Below are 21,917 nucleotides of genomic sequence, written 5' to 3'. Positions count from 1 at the left end.
AATGGCTAACCAGGTGTGGCCTAGGAAAAAACAGTGATCACTTTTAATGTAAAAGGTGACGCCTAGCATATTCAAAGCAGCACTATTCAGGAGTCAGCTGGCCTGAATTCTCATCAGTTTTGTTGTTTATTCTGTGTTGTTTATCCTTGTACAAGTCAGTTGACCTTTTTGATTCCTCTATTTTCTCATCTTTAAAATGAGGGACATATGCTGATGATCTCAATATCCTTTCTGGCTTCCACATTCTAATTGTACATCTCTAAATCATGTAAAGTAACACATTGTCTCTCCATAAACTAATCTCGCTAAACTGGTTCCAACAGAGCTTCAGTTGAGTTGTTTAAGTAGGTTAAACATCCCCACGTTAGAGCTCGGAATCATGTTCTCCCTATTAATTTTCTCATAAATAGCACAGAAGTAAGCTCCAACCCAGTTTTGCCTGCAGTGTCATAAAATCTAAATTAGTTGAATTTAAATTGGTAAGATGTGAGTATGTGTTAGATTAAAACCTAATGTCAATGAACGGTGCATGTTCTGTCCTGGGTCATTGTCTCTTTCTCCACACGATCTGCCTGGGAAATTATAAATTGCCCACAGCTTCCACAGATGCTCACGACTCCTGAAAGTCTAACTCCAGATGATTTCTCCCCTGAGCTCCAAATTGGTGTTTGCTAATAAGTCATCACTCAGTGAGAATCTCTTACAAGCCTGGTGCTGAGCTGTCATTTTAACAATGTGATCTCCACCTGGACCACACCCCTGCTGGGTGGATATGGTTATCTCCATTGTACAGATGAGGAGATTGAGTCTCAGAGAGGTTGTGTAGCTGATCAAAGTGACACAGGTGATCATTTTGAAAGCCATGAGTGTAATCCAGGTCTTGCCGACTTAGAAATCCATGCCCTTTGGATTATTCCATGAGGGTGAATGATATAGTTGGAAATTCAGACTAGTCGATCATGGTTACTGTTGTGGATGAAAGTTTTCTTCTTGGCATAGACAGGGGCAGGTTAGGGGGAAAGAGACTTGCACAGTGAGGACAAGGTCTGGGATCTGAAGTCAAGAGCAGAGGAAGGGGAAGCTAAAAAGGCAGGTCGGGGCCGCACTGGGAACAGCTTCGTGGGCCAGGACAGAGAATGTAGGCTTCCGTAAGACAATGCAGGTCACCCAAGGGTTTCAAGAGGGAGCAGGAAGTGACATCTATCATCAGTTTTATATTTTAGGAGACACATTCTGGAAAAAAACTGTCAGAACAGTTGAGAAGGAAATACAGAGAGATTAGAAGTAGGAAGATCATTGGGGAAACTATTCCAATAGCCCAGGTGAGAGGAAATTCAGGCCTGAAATCGGACAGTGACAGAGGAAGGGATAAAAGGGACTGAGAATTTGGCACACAGTTTAATTGGAGAAGTAGATTAGGATGAGGTTATGTCGACCCCAAAGCAGCTCTGACTTGTCTTCGCCTGGTTGCCTAGTAGAGTAGGTTCCTACAGCACAGCTACTGCAAAGCCCACCGCTCAGTGAAGAAAGTCACGGCACTGGATTGTACCAGACCCAAATGATGCAAAAGTAGAATGTCTGGATCATAGTGGCTTACTTACCTCTGTGTGTCTTTTCTCTGTTGTTCAGAAGAGAGAGTCCACAGTACATGATTCCCTATCACTGAATGTCTAGTCTTCAGAACTAGACATTCTGAAGCCTTTAAGGAGCCTTTAAGGAGCTAAGCCTTTAAGGAGCTAAGCCATTTCCGTAGAAAACAGAAGGACACCCTTGGAGTGTCCTATTGCGTATATACAATAAGTCCATGACCTCATAAAAGAGAGGCTTATCTCTGTGAAAGTGATGAGATGGCCTCGGCTAGTGTGAACTCCAGAGCCTGGCCTCAGCTTCCATCCCCATCTCCACCTGCGTGTGCCAAATGTAGCTCAAAGTCAATTCATCTAAATTGCTCACCACCTTCACCCAGAAACCTCCACCTCTCACCTGGACTCTTACAGTCACCTCCTAACCCACCTTCCCACATTTACCAGGGCTCCTGCTTCCAGACTATTCTCAACACAGCAACCCCCAAACCTTTTCTTTTTTCGGCCGTGCCATGCGGCTTGCAGAATCTTAGTTCCCTGACGACCAAGGATTGAACCCGGGTCCCAGCAGTGGAAGTGCCAAGCCCTAACCACTGGACCACCAGGGAATTCCCCCCAAACCTTTTACAACTTATGTCAGATCATCTTACTCTTCTGCTCAGAACTGACCAATAGATGAGCAGATGCAAACTATCATATATGGGATGGATAAAGAACAAGGTCCTACTGTACAGCACAGGGAACCATATTCAATACCCTGTGATAATCCATAATGGAAAAGACTATAAAAAAGAGTGTATGTATATGTATAACTGGGTCACTTTACTGTACAGCAGAAATTAACATAACATTTAAATCAACTATACTTCAATAAAATAAATTTTAACAAAACAGAACTGCCCAGTAGCTCCATGGATGAAGTCCTCCCAGCAGCAGTCAGACCCTGCGTGTCTCATGATCCCTGACCTCATCTCCTTCTATCATCTTCTCCTCACTCTGCTCCAGCCTCACCGGTCACACTCTACCTCAGTGCCTTTGCACTGGCTTTTCCTCTGCCCAGAACACTACCCCCAACATCTGTGAGTCTAACCCCCTCATCTCCTTCGAGGTTTTGTTCAAATGTCTCCTCTGCAGTGGTTCATACCCTGAACCACCTTACTGAAAATTGCAAACCTCCCCGTACCTTGCCTCCTACACAGACAACCCCCTCAACACACTTATGATGCTTTCTTTGGCTCCAGAGGATTATCACACTCTAACATACTAATATGGGTTGTGTTATGTCCCCCCCAGAGATGTTGAAGCCCGAATCCCCAGTACCTGAGAATGTAACTTTTCTAGAAGAAAGGTCTTTGCAGATGATCCAGTTGAGATGAGGTCATTAGGGTGGGCCCTCATCCAATACGGCTGGTATCCTTATTAAGAGGGGAAGTTTGGACACAGAGACACACACAGGAAGATGCCATGTGATAAAGGAGGCAGAGTTCAGGATGGAGCTTTTGCAAAAGCCAACAAACACCGGAAGCTAGGGGAGCGGCCAGGACAGATTCTCCCTCACAGCCTTAGAAGGAATCAACCCTGCAGACACCTGGATCTTGGACTTCCAGCCTCCAGACTGTAAGATGATAAAGGCTATTGTCCAAATCACCCCCTTTGTGGTACCTTGTTATGGCAGCTTTAGCAAACTAATAATCATACCAAATAATCAGCCTGTGTTTTATATCTATTATCCGTCCTCACCTCCCAAAGGTAAGCTTCACAAGGAGGGGAGGGGAGACTTGTTTATCTTTCCTTTTCTGTCTTCAGCAGTAACAACTGTGCCCAGCCTACACTTCTAGCCTTTTCTCCCACCTCTCTCTAAGACAACATCCTTTCAACTTTCACCCCAAACACCATGGACTAGGATTCCTTCTTAACTTTACATATGCTGTTTCCTCAGCCCAGGCTGCCCACCTGCCCCTTCTCTACCTGTTTCCATCTCCTCATCAGTGAAGACACATCCATGTCATCCCTTCAGTGATGAATTCCCCCTGCCCCGCTCTTCTGTTTTATTATGCATGCAGCTGGGCCTCTCCACCTGCAAACCATGACGGCTTTGAGTTCTGGAATCAGATCTTATTAATCTTTCTAGCCCCAGAACCTGGCCCAGTGTCTGGCACACAGGAGGTGCTCAGTGAATGTTTGCTAGATTGAATGAAATCTGTATCCTGCAGCTTTTGCTCTAGCTGCCCTTCCCCAGACTGCTCTCCACAACAGGTACAGGAGGATTAGGAAGGTCTGTGGGAGCAGAACTCAGATCAGAGCGTCAGGCGCTACTGGCTGCGGCTCTCTGTAGCTTCTTTGTCTTCATGCAATCTCGGGAGGGTTTCCGGAATTGGAACAGTCAGCGATGTTGTACTTAAAGCACTCAGCTGAGCCCTAGGAGACGTTTGCCAGAATTCACAGCAATACAAGCAGCTCAATCAAAGGAGAAGGGGTCTGAATCCTCCTCCTTTTTATAAACTAGGCCACGTATCCTGTTGGGAAAGAAAGGACAGTCCTTTGAGACAGCGCTTCCCAGGTTGCTGAGCAAGAATATACTGGCTTTGATTCCAGGCAATGGTCTCATCTCTGTTTTCCTTTCTGCCCCTGCTTCTTTCCAATGAGTGGGAGTGGTAATGACCACAGGTCTGCCCCCGGCTTTGCAGAAAGGATGAACTGGAGCCAGCTCCGGAAAGGAAGGATGTGTTTGGTGTGACCAACACCCGTTTAGTCTTTCTGAATACTCACAGGGGTGGGATCTGAAAAGGTTAGAAGACTCGGCCTTCCAGAAATTGTAATTGAACGGAACTAAATTATGGCATTTGCCTTCTAAGGAATCACTGTTGCTTCTCAGAAGGTTCTCTGCCCCTGTCTGTTTTCTAAAAGACATTAATTCCTCAGAGTCTTGCAGTCACTACGTAGACTGCAAAGTGGGCCCTACGAAATGTAGGAAATGCCAAAAAACACTATTTGTAGCCTCACTCCTTGTAGGTGCCATCCTGGTTAGGTTAGCTCCAAATTCATAAGAATAAATGATTGCATAACCCTAGTTATGTGCCTTTGACAGTTCAAATGTCCAGTTAATTGTGGGTCATTCATGGGCCCAAATTAAACACCTATTCAGTGCCAAGCACCGTGCTTTTCTCAAGTGCACAAAGAAGGAGACTCCTGTTTTTCACATTATGTCATAAAGTTGATCAAACTATAACTTACTAAGCACCTACACTATTCCCAGCAAAATATAATAAGCTTTGTGATTATGACTGAAGAGTTGCTTGCAAATTTTTAATAATTCAATTCAGCCCTACACTTGGTCCCTTTAAATTCAGATGGGTAATATTTTGATCATTCGTTGTCCCTTGGCCCCATAATGATTTGAGCTATCATCATCACCATCATCATTATTATTATTAAAGGCAGTGGATAGGCCCTCATCCAGTGACACTGGTGGTTCTTAACATTTTGGTGCTCACATGCACCTTTCAGATGAAGCAAAGCCAGGAACCCTCTCTCCAGAAGAAAATTCACATGCTTCAGACACTATTGTACATATAATTTTGGACATACCCTCTACAGCAGGAGTCAGGAAACTTTTTCTGTAAAAGCTAGATAATAAATACTATAGGCTTTGCAGGTCAAGAGGCAAAATATGGGTATGATCTAGGTGCTTACATTCCAAAGAGAAAACAAATTCCCACAAATGTTACCTGATAAAATCCAAAATATCATAAGTGAGCATGATTTTTTTGTAATACAGGTCTATTAATGAGAAGAATGGAATTTGGCAGGAGGGAAGAGAAGGAAAATATTTCACTCCGTGGTGGCTCAAAGTGAGTATTTCCGGGCTTCCCTGGTGGCGCAGTGGTTGAGAATCTGCCTGCCAATGCAGGGGACACGGGTTCGAGCCCTGGTCTGGGAAGATCCCACATGCCGCGGAGCAACTAGGCCCGTGAGCCACAATTACTGAGCCTGCGCGTCTGGAGCCTGTGCTCCGCAACAAGAGAGTCCGCGATAGTGAGAGGCCCGCGCACCGCGATGAAGAGTGGCCCCCGCTTGCCGCAACTGGACAAAGCCCTTGCACAGAAACGAAGACCCAACACAGCCATAAATAAATAAATTAATTAAATTAAAAAAAAAAAAAGTGAGTATTTCCTATCATCAAATGGATCGAGAATGTCCAGCTGTAAAAACCACTCTGAGTTCGAGGGCTGTGAAACCCTTGCTGTCCAGGGCTCTTAACCCTGGTGACAGTATTAGAAGCCCATGCAGAAGCGTCATCTGGAAGCAACAAGGATTCCTGGGGCAGTGCTCCCGGGACAGGGATGGCTGGCAGCTGAATTGGGAACGCGTCCCTACCACTCCGAGCTACAACCAAGAACGCACAGTGTACTCAGTTCTATTAACCTACATTCTGTGACCTCAATAAAACTTTCTCAATAATCAGCAAGAATAACAATGCATATGAAAAGAAATTCCTTTGCCCAGTGTTTGAACATTGAAATGTAAAAAGCACATCAATGGATGAGGCTTTTTAATGAATAAAATTATTTCCTTTATCTGCTGTTATCATTCAATCAATACTCACTTCCAGAGATTCCAAAAAACCCAACAAACAAACAAACAAAATCTTGCAAATCTAAAAGAGCTTAGAGTAAATCATAACAAACTTATCAAGAGTCAGCATTCAACAAAAATGATTATGCAGAAATTTTAGCTTCTCCTCACCCAGTTAATCTTTTTCTCCTAAAAACGTCCCGTACTAACAGTCAATCACAAGAGTAATGTAATTCTGGATATGTTTTCGGGCCGATAATATTTGAAAAGCTTAGGCCACTAAGAAGAGCCATAAATGCATCTCATCGGTTAGCACCCATCAGTTCATCTCAGTAACGGTTAAATAAATAAATAAATGAGTCTATAAATGCAGCTCCCTCAACTGCATTTATGGACTGTTTGAGTGGCAAACCTGATGCAAGTTCTCCACCTAGTGGATGTTTTGAAAAACGTGCTCTAAGATAAAAGTGGCATGTACTTGTGTGGGCTACAGACAGAGACAAAGAGATACAGACAGGAGGAAGCATTCTCCGTGTCAGTCAATGACATCACGTCGGATGTTCATGTCTCTTTTTCTATTTTCCACTTTCTTCCGTGCCCCTCCCTGTCTTAGCCCAGGCTCCCCAGGAAGGACTCAAAGACAGTTATTTGCCTGCAGAGCGTTCCTTAGGGCGTGCTCTCGGGAAACACGCCGTGAGGCAGCAAAGGGAGCAGCCCTGGACAGACGAGGCAGGGGGACTGTGGCGCAGGTGCGCCCCTGCCTTGGCTGGACCCTGGCAGCCAGCAGTCTCGGTGACCGGGGGCCTGCTGATGGGCCACGTCGCCTCCAACCCTGCCAGCCGGTCTCCTCCATCCTCAGGCCACGTGGCCAGCCCTCGGGAGGCCGGTGGGGAGGCTGGCTGGCTTTGGTGAGTGGTGGACGCTGTCTGTAGGTCTCACCTGGGGAACCAAGCCCTTCACACTGGGTGCCCGTCCACCTGCTTCTTCCCCAGACCTGCTCTGCCCTGAGGGTCCAGGCTTTCTCCCTGCAGGCCTCTGACCATCCCGCCAGGCCATCGGCCACTGCTCAGGAATCCATGTGCCTTGGCCGTTCCCCTTACACACTAAGAGGCTGATCAGATGGACCATCCAGCTCCCCGGCCCTCGGATGTCCCCTGCCCTCTGTCCTTTAGGGCCCCCCTGCACGGGGCCGGAGTACAGCCGTGGGTATGAGCCAGGGAGAGACCAGTACACCTGTGACGGATGCAATGGGCTCTGAAATCCCATTTTTGTGCCTCAAGCTGGTGCTAGGACTGTCACCCCAATGTGAGGTGATGAAATGAGGAAGACAGTGCAAATGGGAAGAACAGGGCGTAATAAGAAATGATGGAAGGGGAGAAATAACCACACTGAAGGATGCAGCTGAGCAAGTGGAAACTTCCTCTCCTGGACTTGCAGCCTCATGCTGCCTGACCTCCCCCCACCTCTTCTCCTTCTCAGACGCCTTTGGTTCCTCGTTTCCTGGACCTCTAAGCGTTGGAGTGACCCAGGCCCAGCCCCTGGACCACTTCTCTTTCCTTCCCACACTGGCAGGTTTCCCCCAGTCTCCTCTCTATGCTCTAGGTCCGAGACTTGAATCTCCAGCGCAGACCCCGCCTGTCCCAGACTGTGTGCCCTGCTGTGTAAGCACCACCTGAATCCAGGTGACCAGAAGCCGACTCCAGCCCAAAACCCCTAGCTCACAACCAAGCACCCAGGACTAGGTCTCTGACACGCCAGGTCTTTTGCATCTCGTAAACATCAACTTTGTTTTTTCCAGTAACTCAGGCCAAAACCGTGGAGTGACTCCTCTTCCTCTCACCCGCAATCTGATCCACAAGCAAATCCTGTCGGCAGCATCGTTAAAACACGGCCAGAGCCCAGCCACCTCTCACCACGCCTGCAGCAGCCACGGGGGTTCGGGCCACCGCCCGCTCCTGGCTTCCTGATGGGCCTGACCCGCTCTCCTTGTCTCTGCCTTCGCCCCTTCTGTCCGCTCTCTGGCCTTTACAACTCACGCAAGGCCCTCACAACCCCTCCCGCTTCCTGGGCTCTCAGCTCCAGAGTCCGCGTGCTTCCCTCCCCTGCCTCTTACAGGTCTTTATTCAAACGCCACCTTAACAGAAAGGCCCTCCAGTTTAAAACTGAAAAAAACAGCTCTCCTTGTTCTCCCCTGTAGGGAGTTGAACGCTGGCCCCAAAAAAGATATATGTACATCCTAATCTCGGGAATCTGTGATTGTGCCCTTGTTTGGGAAAAGGGTCTTTGCAGATGGAATTAAATCGTGGATCTTGAGATGAGGTCATCTTGGATAACCTGGGCGGACCCTAAGTTCAATGCCAAGTGTCCTTATAAGAGACAGAAGAGAAGACACAGACACCCAGAAGCAGAGCAGGCGATGCGAAGATATATCACTACCCAATTTTAAATGTATTTATCATAGTTATTGACTTTCTAAACTACCAATCTATAAGCTACAAGAAGGCAGAGATTTTTTATCAGTTTTTTTCGCTGTTGTAGTCTGAGTCTAGAACCTGGGAAGACAGGTGCCAGAGCCTAAAGTTTAGTGTTAATAAATATTTGCTGGTCAGGAAAACAAAGAGATGAATAAATGATGGGTCCCCAAACGTTGTGCCTGAGTGACTAGGAGAACAATGACTCGACAAAAACAAGGGGTGAAGGAAAGAAGTCATAATTAGAGTTGAGAGGGGGAGTAATTTAGGGCTTCTTCAGTTGGATGTGACCTAACTTCAAACAGAAATGCATATTCTTTCACTAATTTAGGATTTACTTATCTTACTTATCCAGCCAGCTCCAAAAGAATTTTGGAAGACTTACACTATTATTTTAACACGATAATTAATGAGATGTAATAAGACAAAAACATTGTGACGCTGGAGATTTACAACCAATGTTCGTGTGAAATGTCAGTGTTGAAAATACATAGATTCGTGATTAAATTCCCATTATTATCCCTTCGAAATCCTATTTTAGCCAGAGTCTCTTGCACCAGATGTTTCATTACATGACATCAAAATTGATTGCTTGATTGACCAATGGATTGACTTCACCAATGTTTTCCCCTGTCAGTATATTGAGGCAATACTACTGATCAGAAAAGCAGCCAGGAGTCAAATTATATAAAGGAGAAGGGAAGAGCAATCGTTCTAGAAAAACTCAGAGACACAGAGTAGCCTTCCACCAGCAGTAGCCTTGGAGCGCACGTACCCCCTAAAGAGCCGAGCGCCACCGAGCCCTGCTGAAGGATGCTGACTTCAGAACACACAGCACCAGGCGGGGGAGTGTGCGCCACGCAGCACTGGCGGCCCCACTCGCCGCACCCTTCCTTCCTGCATCCCCATCCAACGAGCTACTTCCACTGCTCATATTTTCCAAAATAGTTTTGCCACGCTCCCTTTTCTTGTTGAAAAAAAAGAGAGAAAGACCTACTCGTAGGCATTAAAAGTGGAATCGATCTTGCCTCTCTACGTTAGCCATCTGAAATTTTCATGACATCTTTCAAATGTTAAAATGTCAGCGAGGGCTTCCCTGGTGGCGCAGTGGTTAAGAATCCGCCTGCCAATGCAGGGGACACGGGTTCGAGCCCTGGTCTGGGAAGATCCCACATGCCGCGGAGCAACTAAGCCCGTGCGCCACAACTAATGAGCCTGCGCTCTAGAGCCCGCGAGCCACAACTACTGAGCCCGTGTGCCGCAACTACTGAAGCCCGCGCGCCTAGAGCCCGTGCTCCACAGCAAGAGAAGCCACTGCAATGAGAAGCCTGCGCCCCACAACAAAGAGTAGCCCCCACTCACTGCAAGTAGAGAAAGCCCACGTGCAGCAGCGAAGACCCAATGCAACCAAGAATTAAATAAAGGAACAAATAAATAAATTTTTTTTTAAAAAAGTCAGCGAGAAAGATCTATATCAGAGTCAGGGGTTTTTGTTCATTTTACAAGATTTGCAGAGTCTCAGTGACACCCTTGCCGACGGGTGTCGTGGGGCCGCATGGGACACACTGTCAGCAGGCCCCTGACCCCGCTCAGACCAACCTCGTATTCCTGGCAGCCAGCAGGAGGCAGGCTGCCATCCTCCTCACTCAGCGTCATCAGGCAACTTCCAGCGGAGCCTGCAGTGCATTTCGGAAAACATCAAAGTTGAAAAAATCCTCATAAAATCTGAAAAAAACATTAGCTTCATGGAGGAAATCTGAGCTTGGTATTGATTTTTTAATGGGCATTGAGTGATGAGATGAAGCTATATTCTTGCAATATCTGCTTGTATACTTTGTGTCTCAACACCCTGACATCTAATAAAGCCATTTTCTTTTTTTTTTTTTTAACTTTTGAGTTCATTTTCATTCCAAAGTTAAAACAAACTGCAAAGCTTGAATTATTCTAAAATATTGTCTTTTTCACCATGAGTGTTAGATTGTACTTGCATATTTCACACGGCTTAAGGCCACTTGGCTATTATTATCATCTCCTTTATGACAAAGAAGTTTTAATTATTTGCATAAAACCTCTAGAGCTAATTGTGGAAGAGAAGTGACTTTTGATGTCACAAAACATTTACAGCTAAAAGTAGTGCGGGTAGACTGCTACTGGACCTGTACCCCACTCGAAAGATAGGAAGCATTACTTCGTAATTCAGTTAGTCACAGACTGGATGAGAAATAATATTTCCTTGGGATCAGATGGTAGGGATAATTTTTTCACAAAATGCAAATATATACAGAGAGAGAAAGAGACAGATATAGATGTCTATATGTAATATAGATGAAGATATATATAGATATCTCCTTTTGTGGAAAAAAGTATATTTACATGTATAATAAATCTGACTTCTCAGACCACATTTTTAAAATAAATTGTAGTTTATTATACGTGTTCTGCATACACAAGGGTCAGAATTTTAAGCATTCTTTCTAATAAATATTATGCTTTCGACCCACTGGAAAGCAAAACTGGGCATTAAGTCAACAAATCTTTATTGAACAGATGTCTCAGAGTTCCCCAGTGCCGGTGCCCATGGTGGAATTAATCTGGACCTACGGACCTTGAGTTTCTTCCTTCTGAGCATTTGCTAAATTACACTAATTTACACAATAGTGTTAATGGGTGACAATTAATGCGTTATCTCTTCAAGGGCATTTGTATTTACAGTTAGAGAATCTCTGATTGGCAGGAGGATGGGAAGCTGAGAGGAGTTTTCGTGCACCAGGACCTCCTCAGCCTTTGTCTGGGGTTTTCCTCTCTGATTTCAACACTGAGTCTGACAAGAGACTAGCACCAGCTACCCTGAGAGCTGGAGATCTGAGCTCATCTGACAAGAGGGAACCACAAGGCGACTGAAGTTCATCCTGGTTAAGTTGTGGGTTTAGAGCACGGAATTAGCCTGGTCTGGAATCAACTTCCAGGGAACCGTCACTTATGAAATCTTAAACCTCTGTTATCAGACAGGTTTTTAATTTCTCTAAACCTCAGTTTCTTCATCTGTGAACTGGGGGTGATATTCACAACAATTTTGTTAGAATTCAGAGTAACACATTAAGATCTCAGCACAGGGCTGGAACATGGAAAGTACTCGGTAATTGGTAGTTATTCCCGTTTCATGTTGGGAGTTGAGACGCATTCGTTCTGAAGTTGTAACATCTCAGACTGGAAGGGACCCTCGAGGTCCCCCGATCCAACCACGACTGCCAGCCCCCAGCCACGTAGTCTGTGCGGGGCACCTTCTAAGACACGTTGGACTTAAAACCCTTCCAATCGGGACCGTTGCCAACAAAGGGGAAGAGACGGGAAGGTGGTGTGAAGGCACGCTTGCTGAAATGGGTTGTAAGAAAATAGAACCTGATATTTCTTGCGGGCTTGGTTTTCTGAGCAGAGAACTGGTGCCAGTCGTCTTCCTGGATCAGAAGGGAAACTCCCCTCTAAGGTGATACTTTCTGAAAGGCACTTTGAAAACAACCCTCTCCCCAATCCCTTATAAACCACAGCTGTTAAAATCCAGAGGTACCCGGTTAGCTGTGAGGGATTTCTTTCCAACACAGCTAATAAATGAGACGCTGCTAGGAGAACCTCGGCATGCACCGCTTAAGCCCGGGTCTTGCACTGTGACACTCAGCTGGGGCCTGGCGCCAGCCAACATGCTCATTGACGCATTGAAGTTTACGCCAGGAATCACAACAGTGCCACCTGCATTCCGGCTGCGAAGAGCGAGCCTGCCAGGAAAAGTCAGCCCCAGCTTTGCATGTCCTTCCCCAGCGCCAGGGGCTGGAGGACACAATTAGCGATCAGCTCCACCTCCCACCTGCCACTCGACCTTGGTCGTGAGTCACCATCCGCCCTGGGTCTCAGTGTTTTGCCAGCCAAGTGGTGACAATCGTGATCACCTGCCTTCCTCACCTGATCATTAGGGCTTTAATGGATTTCATTTTCAGAGTGTTTTCACATCCTTGACAGGACGTGGCTACCCCGTGTCAGGAAAAAGCCATTATCATTACTGACCTCAGAACCAAAAGTGGGATGCTTTTTCAGGCTTCCGTGCTAATTAAGGTGGTAATATCTAACCGTTATACAATGCTTTCCAACACATGCACACACACAAATATCTGAAAGTTCACGATTTTGAAACATGAATTTACTGTGCACGATTTTGAAATATGAATGAACTGTTGCAATTGCTTTCTTGGAAAGGCAACGTGCTTCCGTGTAGCCATTTACAGTGAAGAGTTGCTCCAAAGATGCTCAGTCCAGATGGCCAGAGCTGGCCTCTGATTCTCAGTTCATTAAACAGTCTCCCTTTCACCAACAGGCCTCTCATTGTAAGGCAGCCCGGGCCTCAGCTGATGTCAAAAGCCCCATTCTCTGGCGGGTGGATTGTTCTCATAAAGCATGCCCACACGCGTCCTGTGGCAGATAGGGACGGGGCTGGCACTGCAGATGTCGCTGCCACCGCCGCTGTCACTTTCCCCATCACACGCTCTTGGGTGTCTTTCCAGAGACTGGCACAAAGCTCAATTCAGAGTTTGCCTTTGACCAATGCGCACTTGGCTTGCAGATGGACGGGGGAGAAGAAAAAGACGTCCCAGTGTGTCTCCGCGCCGGCCTGGGAAAGTTTGGGAATTCCTGGCTTAGTTACCAGCCTCTACTGGGGCTGAAAAAACAAATCAGCAAGTTGCCAATGGTTTCATTCAGCCTACAAAACCAAGTTAATGCAACTCTGTGAGTGAGACCATCAATGGACAAAAGTCAGGAAATCCAAGTCTGCCCTTCCCACAGCCCGTGGAGCCTTCCACACATGGGGGACTGTGCCGCTGCCTGGACCCCGAGGTACATCCTTGCCGAAGCACAGAGCCGCCCGGGGCCGTCCTGGGAATATGCCCACCGCGAGGGGTTTGGCCAAGGGGAACACGGGCTCTGCATTCATCACGACTTCAACTCTAAAATGATTCACTTATTGAAAGAATGCCATTTACAGCAACATGGATGGACCTAGAGATGATCGTACTAAGTGAAGTAAGTCAGACAGAGAAAGACAAATATTATATGATCTCACTTATATGTGGAATAAAAAAAAATGATACAAATGAACTTATTTACAAAATAGAAACGGACCCACAGAGAATGAACTTATAGTTACCAAAGGGCAAGGGGGGGGGGATAAGTTAGGAACTTGGGATTAACAGACACACACTACTATATATAAAATAGACAACAAGGACCTACTGTACAGCACAGGGAACTATATTCAGTATCTTGTAATACCCATGATGGAAAAGAATCTGAAATATACATATATATAAAGCTGAATATATATATATAATATATATATATATAACTGAATCACTTTGCTGTACACCTGAAACTAACACAACTTTGTTAATCACCTATTCTTCAATTTAAAAAAAAGTAACTGGGGGCTTCCCTGGTGGCGCAGTGGTTGAGAATCTGCCTGCCAGTGCAGGGGACACGGGTTCGAGCCCTGGTCTGGGAAGATCCCACATGTCGCGGAGCAACTGGGCCCGTGAGCCACAACTACTGAGCCTGTGCGTCTGGAGCCTGTGCTCCGCAACAAGAGAGGCCGCGATAGTGAGAGGTCCGCCCACCGCAATGAGGAGTGGCCCCCGCTCGCCGCAACTGGAGAAAGCCCTCGCACAGAAACAAAGACCCAACACAGCCAAAAAGAAAGAAAGAAAGAAAGAAAGAAAGAAAGAAAGAAAGAAAGAAAGAAAGAAAGAAAGAAAGAAAGAAAGAAAGAAAGGAAGGAAGAAAGAAACTGGAAAATACAATATATCACATGTGGACGGAAAAGTACACACATGGTAAGTGAGCAGCACGCTGAATTTTTACAGCGTGAACACCCCATGGGATCAGCATTCGGTCACGAAATGAAGCAGAACCAGAACCCAGAAGCCCTGGATGTGCCTCTTCTCAGCCTCCAACTTGATGATAAAACCAGATTATAAAAATTAACAGAAAGTATGATGTAGATGGAGTCTGAGACCCTAGAGGAGATTAGAAAATCTTACTTGAAAGTATTTCCTGGCATTGAGCCGCACCTGGTGGGAAGGGGGTGGCGGACCTATCGTTAGAGTTTACACCCAGCACAGGGGAGACAGTGTTTCCCTCAAGAGGTTCCGCAGGGCCTATCTTCCGAGAGGGACGTAGGGCACCCAATGTCCCTTCCCCCCACAGGCAGATACTCCTGGTAGAGGAAACACATAGAGCAGATGGTCTCTACCAAGGACGCACCTCAGAAGCTCTGTCAAGGGGGTCAGCGCTGGGCCCACCCAGGCCTCTGAGTCGGAGCTTCTGGACAAAGGTCTGACCACGTAAATCTCAAAAACTTCCCAAGGAGATTCCGGAGTGCAGCCCAGGGTGAGAACAACTCTCTTAAACTGTTATTCATTTTTCTCTTTCATTAAACAAATACCTTCACAGCCCCTTCCCTCCAACAGACCAAAGGAGGAAGGTTCAGGAAGGCCCAGGAGGGCACGGTGAGGGGGCTTAAGTTAGTGTCTCCCCCTCCTGACTTTAGCTGGGCTGATTCTCCCTAATCAGATGCTGCTTGGCTGTAAGTACCCACAGAGCCAGTCAAAGCCAAGGGCTCTGCCTCCCCCGACCTCACAAGATCATTTCCTTTTTGTTTGTAACTCCAGGTCTTGCATGTACCTGAAGTGCAATCTTTCCTCTCATCTACACAGCAAACTCCTACACATACTGCAAGATCCTAATGAAATGTTCCTACTCCACAGACATTTCTTGACTTAGTCCTTCTTCTATGCCCCCAACATCCCATCAATGGCCCCTTTACGGCTCCTACCACACCACACTGTAATTACCCTTTGCGATGCCTGCCCCACTGAATGGACTGAGGTTTTCCTTTTTCTACCTCTGCATCCTTGGGGCCTAGGATGGAAGCGGGGAAGTGCTGAATAAACAGATATCAAATAGATGGCTGGATGGGTGCATGGAGGCATGGGTACTGAAAGTGCTTTGGAATGTGCAAACTGTTCTATTTCCATTCGTTCCATAACTAGCAAGCAGATGGCTCTCTGGAACTCACACTTTCCCTTTTATGCAGACTCCCAACCTTCCTTCCCACCTTTTAAGTAAACAGCCAATTCTTTCCCATTTCAACAATAACTCTTCACCTTCACTGTGTCATTGTTAGCAAAATGTCATCTCTCTCTTTAGCATCATTATTCTCTGACTCATTTCCAAAGTCTAACGTTCCAACGGGCCTTTTGCCTCTTTCTTTTACCCCAAAAGGAGCAAATAGAGCCCTTGGAATTAACATCTAGAAAGTGTGCCTGAGAACCGCCAGCCAGGAAACAATGGCATTGCGGCCACCCCTTGTCTACACTGTCATTCAGCAGGTGGTTCAGTTCCTGCCAGGTATGTATACACAGCAAGTGATTTCTTGGGAAGAATAAACCACCAGCAGCCCGGGCAGTGCTGTTCCATAGGAGCCGGTCGTTTCCTCGATGGAGGAAATGTCTGGGAATCAGAGTCCTAGCATCAGAATCCAAGGCATTTCTACATTCCAAGAGCAGCCACGTGGCAGAAGCATGGTCAAAATAAGGCATTTGAGGATGTGAAGAAAATGGAATAAAAATTGTAAAGGTTAGAGGGAGAGAGAATTGAATGGTTGGAGATAAGCGATGTTAACTAGGATACTCCTCTCCGAGGGGAAGCCAGCGTGGGAACACGTAAAGAAAGCACGTAAATAGCACCATTAACAGTGTATCACAATTTCAAAGTACGAGAAGAATTCCAGAGCCAGATGGAATACTAGAGACCGTAGAAATCAAACCCATAATCTTACATATGAAGCAACTGATTTATTAAGACTAAAAGTGAACTACTTTTGTACCAGGGTCAACCAAGATATCCACCAATGTATTTCAATTTAAGTGTTATCAGAAGATCCACCCAACTCAAAATATTCCCACCTGGTGTCTGTTGTGATACCTCATATATTCCCACTATTTTCTCACTCCTTTAGATAAATTTGCTGTGTTTCCAGAAAGTGCACATTAAAAATAAATCTGTTTTCAAATTGAGGAGCCATCTTCAAAATAAAGAGCCTGTGCTCTGAAAGTGTCAAGGTCATGAAAGCAAAAAATAAAAAATTTTTTAAAAGCTGAGGAATTGTTCCAGGTGAAAAAAAGACTAAAGAGACAGAACAACTAAATAAAATGTAGGTGGAACCCTGGCTTGGATCCTGGACCAGAAAAGAATTACTTGATTTTCCTATAAAGGACGTAAATAAAACAGTTGGCAAATTTTGAATAAGGTCTATAGATGAGATGTTATTAATCAATGTTAATTTCCTGATTTTGATCATTTTACTGTGGTTCTTTAAGAGAATGTCCTTGTTTTTAGAAAATGCACATGGACGTATTTAGGGATAAAGGAGCACATGCCACACATATTAAGATCACCCTCATGCATGTCCCAGAAAGAATAAGGTCACAAGTACCTGCAAAGGATAGTATCACCAAATGGGAGGTGCTGGAGAGGCTGAACATTGTGCCTGCCTGGACCCCCCCCACAATGGTACCCGAGGTACTGAGCAAAGTGCCTCACATTTCTACTGCCCTTTGCCTCCTCATCTGAGGACATTAAGAAAAACACCAGGACGTCCCTGGTGGTGCAGTGGTTAAGAATCCACCTGCCAATGCAGGGGACATGGCTTCGATCCCTGGTCCAGGAAGATCCCACATGCCATGGAGCAACTAAGCCCGTGCGCCACAACTACTGAGCCTACGCTCTAGGGCCCGCGAGCCACAACTGCTGAAGCCCATGTGCCACAACTACTGAAGCCCACGCGCCTAGAGACCGTGCTCCGCAACAAGAGAAGCTACCGCGATGAGAAGTCCACACACCTCAATGAAGAGTAGCCCTCGCTCGCTGCAACTAGAGAAAGCCCACACGCAGCAACAAAGACCCAACACAGCCAAAAATAAAATATTTTTTAAAAAAGGAAGAAAGAAAAACACCGGTAGCCTACACTTACTGAAACCTTACCCTGTGCCAGGGCTACTGCAAGCACTTTGTGCATTAACAACAAACTTTTGAAATGAGAAGGCTGAGTCACAGAGAGTAAAGTAATTTGCTCAAGATCACAAGGCTGAGTAGTAGCGGGGACCAAGACTGAACAGCTACCTTACACTGCGTCTTATCTACTAGTGTTTCTGTGAAAGCTAAGTGACCTATTTCAAGCACTTAATTTAGTGCCTTTGCCATGAGAAACACTCAGTAAAAATTATCTCATCACCAACATCAACCTCGTGGCCACCATTGATGAAACCAAGCAGAATAGCTGCATTTGCTGGATTCCAAGTCTTGGGCGCTTAGGTTCCTTTTTTTTTTTTTTTTTTTTTTAACTAAATCTTTTGTAGAGCTTCATCAAATAATGTAACCTATAAGCTAAACACCAGATATTTCAGAGCAGCTTAAAGAAAAATTAAGGGTGACGTAGGCAAATTTTTTTTCTTGTAGTAATTGATAGCTTTGCAGCTTGATTCCATAAAACTTGGCTGCATGACTCACTAAGACTTGAAGACATTTTTCATACTATTTGGATTCCTTCCAGAGGACACCATCGAGCCAGGGGAAAAAAGATTTATATTCAATCCTTACTGTGGTGTACATATTTGGGGCATGTATTTGGGCTTTTCTCCAGAAATCATGCTAGTATATCTTGTCTAGTAAAAGATACTGGATGCCATTCAAACCAGATGTTATTTCACAAGTCACTTTCCTGCTTTTCAAGATGTTTTAGTTCCTTACAGAGTGGCTTTGATGGTTTTCACTTGGTTGGTATTGATTCTGAGTGGATGGGCCCTCCACACATGCTCCCTAAATCCAAAAGGAGACGGTTTTAGCTGCTTGGGCTGCCATAACAGAGTACCATGGACCGGCTGTCTTAGACAACGTTCATTTATTTCCTCACAATTGTGGATGCTGGACGTCTGAAATCAAGGTGTCAGCAGGGTAGGTTTGTGCAGAAGTCTTTCTCCTTGGGCTTGCTTGGCCATCTTCTCCCTGTGTCCTCACATGGTCTTCCCTCTGTACATGTCTGTGTCCTAATCTCCTCTTCTTATAAGGACAGCAGTCATACTGGATGAGGGCCCACCCTAATGACCTTGTTTAAACTTAATTACCTCTTTAGAGGCCCTGTCTCCAAATAAAGTCACATTCTCAGATACCGGGGTTAGGACTTCAATGTAGGAATTTTGGAGGAACGCATTTCAGCCCATAACAGAGACTTAGAGAGATGGGAAGAGAGAATCCCATATAGAGGTGGCTTGGATTCCAGGAACAAACATTCCTTGGAGCCCACGGTTTGTAAAACACTGTAAGTCTAGCTTCTGATGCTGCCCATCTCCTCTATATCAGTCTCCAGGAACTAGTCCAAGGGAAGTGCCATCCCAGCAAAGTTTCCAGAACCTTCTGTTGCATCTCCATAAACTTCTTGAACCCTGCTGACCACACTTTGATATCCTGCCCAGTAGACTGTGCACCACCACCTTCAGTGTGATTCTCAGAGCCCAGGAATACAAAATTCTTGTGTATAATATGTTGGCACCACTGCTGAATTCAACACTCAGCCAATATGGCTAAGCAACCTGGAAACAATCCATCCTCTCAATAGCTGGTATAATTTTAGTACTTATTTACTACAAACATTGCATTTTGCCTTCAGGCCTCATAGAGAACAGCCCTGACAACTTCCAGAAACATATTTGAAATGCCTAACATAGCGTACACAGCTGACTAGAAACACTCCTAGTGCGAGTGACAGGAATGTGCAGAAGTGGAGGGCGTGAGGCCATGAATCCAAGAGGAAAGCTCTCCAGGTCTGCCCCTGGTCACCCTGTCCCACATATGACTTCTGATCTGGGACCCAGAGACCTGTAACCCTGACTCTGCAGAGACTTTAGGCCCCTGTCTCTGTTTCCATATCAGTGAAACAGGGATTAAAATTATATCGTTCTCTTCCCCCAAAACTATTGTAAAACCGTAAAAATGAGATGGAATGAGATGGAACTCGAAAAATGAGATGGAACTCGAAAACAAACCTGGTAAAAGTCAAAATAGACTAAATAATATAATTTTATTATAATATTATAAATAATATAAATATTATATTATAAATATTATATTATAATTATTATAATATAAATTTATTATTATTTATTAATTATAACCGTCTAAACCAATTTAAATCCATTAAATGCGTCATTTTTATTCTGGCCTTGTTTACTAGTTTATACAACTTACCAGGTAAAGACTAAATGGCTCCTACAGTAAAAGTTCTGTCTTCAGGCCCATGAGAAGATTTAGAGCTATGCTTTCATTGCCCTTAGGCTATCTTGACTGACTCCTGAAGTCTCTGGACTTCCATACTGTAGGATAGAAAAAGATAGAAGAGTTAATTGTAACTTCACAACGACTCCGAGAGCTGGCTGTAGTACCACACATGACCACCAGGGGACAGCATAGACCTGATGCTGCTTTAGACTTCACTAGGTTTGGGCCACTTGCTTTCTCTTGTGTCAAAGTGCCCTCCCTTCCCCCAGGAAAAGCTCTCTGCGCTGCAGGATCTGGAAGTGGCCCAGGCGCAGCGGCACACAGCCCCTGGGAGCAGGCCCTCGCCCTGAGCTGGAGTCCAGCCCCCCTCCTGCCCTGTGCACGGCAGGGCACTCAGCTGCTGGGCAAGGTGGTGTTGAGAGACGGTCCCAGAGAACAGGCACACAGTATACAGGCATCAAAACCGACCAGACTTAGACTGGCACTGAACTCACAGTTTCGCAGGCCCCAGCGCTTTCTGAAGCGTCAGGGAGCAGGAACCAGCTTTCGGGGGAAGAGGCCGCCTGGGGCACTTGCACCAACAAGACCCCAGACTCCCGGTAGAGGATATTAGTAAATAGCAACCGAGGATGTCATACTTAAAGTTATTTTGTATTTTCAAAGTGTTCTGACCTCGCTCTTATTCATTATTAGCTAATAATTCTGAACCATCACCTTCATGTTATGGATGAAACAATGAAACACGAGAAATCGGGGCTTTAAGGAGAAAGCAGCGGGGACCAAAGCAGAAGCCAAGTCTCCCTCGTACCATTAGTTGTTAAACACGCCAACCCCCAACTCCATCCCCACCCCCAAGCGCAGAACCGCTAACGGTACCAAGCAAACCCCAACCTGGAAGCCAGACGCATTTGGAACCAGGTAGAGAGGTCATGAGACAGCAGAAACAGAAACTTCGCCTGCCTCCCCCCATGGGGTATTCTGCACCTCTGAGTCTGGGTGGAAACGAACACGACCTGTCTGTCGAGCACAGATGTGGCCGGAGGGGAACCGAGGCAGCATCACAGCGTCGCGCGGGCAGATCTGCGGCGACTGGGTCGTAGGGACCACTGCGCACTCTGCGCCCGGCTCCTCCCGCGGTTCCCACGCACCGATCTCCCCTTCATCCCTGTGACTGATGCTCCCGGACCCCGCCTGGAAATTCTGTCTGTGAGCTAATTATGGGCAATGACCTAAGTGCGCTGGGCAGGAGTGAGTAAGGGGATCGGTAGGTGAGAGCTGACTATTCACGACACGGCAGCCTTTGATGCGAGCGGAGCAGAAAGTTTGGCGGAAACTCAACACCTCTTAGAAGTAGAGATTAGTCAAGAGGAAGAAAGGAGAACCCATTGTGGAAGTTTTCAAGAAGGAGACAAAGATGCCTGTGTTTTGTATCGCTCAGCTGCCTCAAGAAAATGTCCATTTGTTTTCTTTACACTCCTTTTACATTTTAAGTGGAACCTAGTGAATGTGTCTTTTCAGGGTTCCCAATTTCACCGTTTTCTCTACACCTCATGTTGCCATTTTAATGAAGCATCATTTTTCCAGAGAGTGTGGGAACAAAACTTATTTAATGACCTCTCAGAGCAAACACTGAGTTCTTCAAATATCTCCCTGAACTAAAACCCGCACCCCACCATTCACTTCCTTTTTTAAATGCCAGTTTGCCAACTACTGCAAACCGATAAACAGGGCTTTCCTTTACTCTTAAGCCACAGGGTTCCTGTCGGATCTCGCAGCCTGGGGGATCCATGAGAAACCCCAGACCCCCAGCCCTCAGCTGTGCCCTTGGAGGGCTCAGTGGCACAGCAGCGGTCCCCTTGGAAGCATAGGGGACTCAGCAGAGACCTAGGATCACCTTGGAGATTATCCAGTCCAA

At 45.9% G+C, this 21,917-nt stretch overlaps 1 protein-coding gene across 7 annotated transcripts in view; it reads right to left on the bottom strand.

The window, feature by feature from the left end:
* LOC309615286 (uncharacterized protein) overlaps positions 1-21,917 on the bottom strand; it is a 93,036-nt gene that overhangs the window by 20,620 nt on the left and 50,499 nt on the right. For 3 of the 7 annotated variants that reach the window (XR_014236697.1, XM_082364698.1, XM_082364697.1), the window contains one exon: positions 11,034-13,286. Coding sequence is in view for 3 of the 7 variants with exons in the window: in XM_082364698.1 (XP_082220824.1) it covers positions 13,154-13,286 (133 nt within the window). In the remaining 4 variants the exon portion in view is untranslated. Of the gene's footprint in view, positions 1-11,033; positions 13,688-19,972; positions 20,098-21,917 lie in introns of those variants that run through there. The other 4 variants (XM_082364699.1, XR_014236695.1, XR_014236696.1 and 1 more) reach the window with 4 other exon arrangements.

This window comes from Balaenoptera borealis, assembly GCF_965194805.1.
Source record: "Balaenoptera borealis genome assembly, chromosome: 17".
Taxonomy (NCBI): Eukaryota; Metazoa; Chordata; class Mammalia; order Artiodactyla; family Balaenopteridae; genus Balaenoptera; species Balaenoptera borealis.
This window is presented reverse-complemented; position numbering and strand designations above follow the sequence as displayed.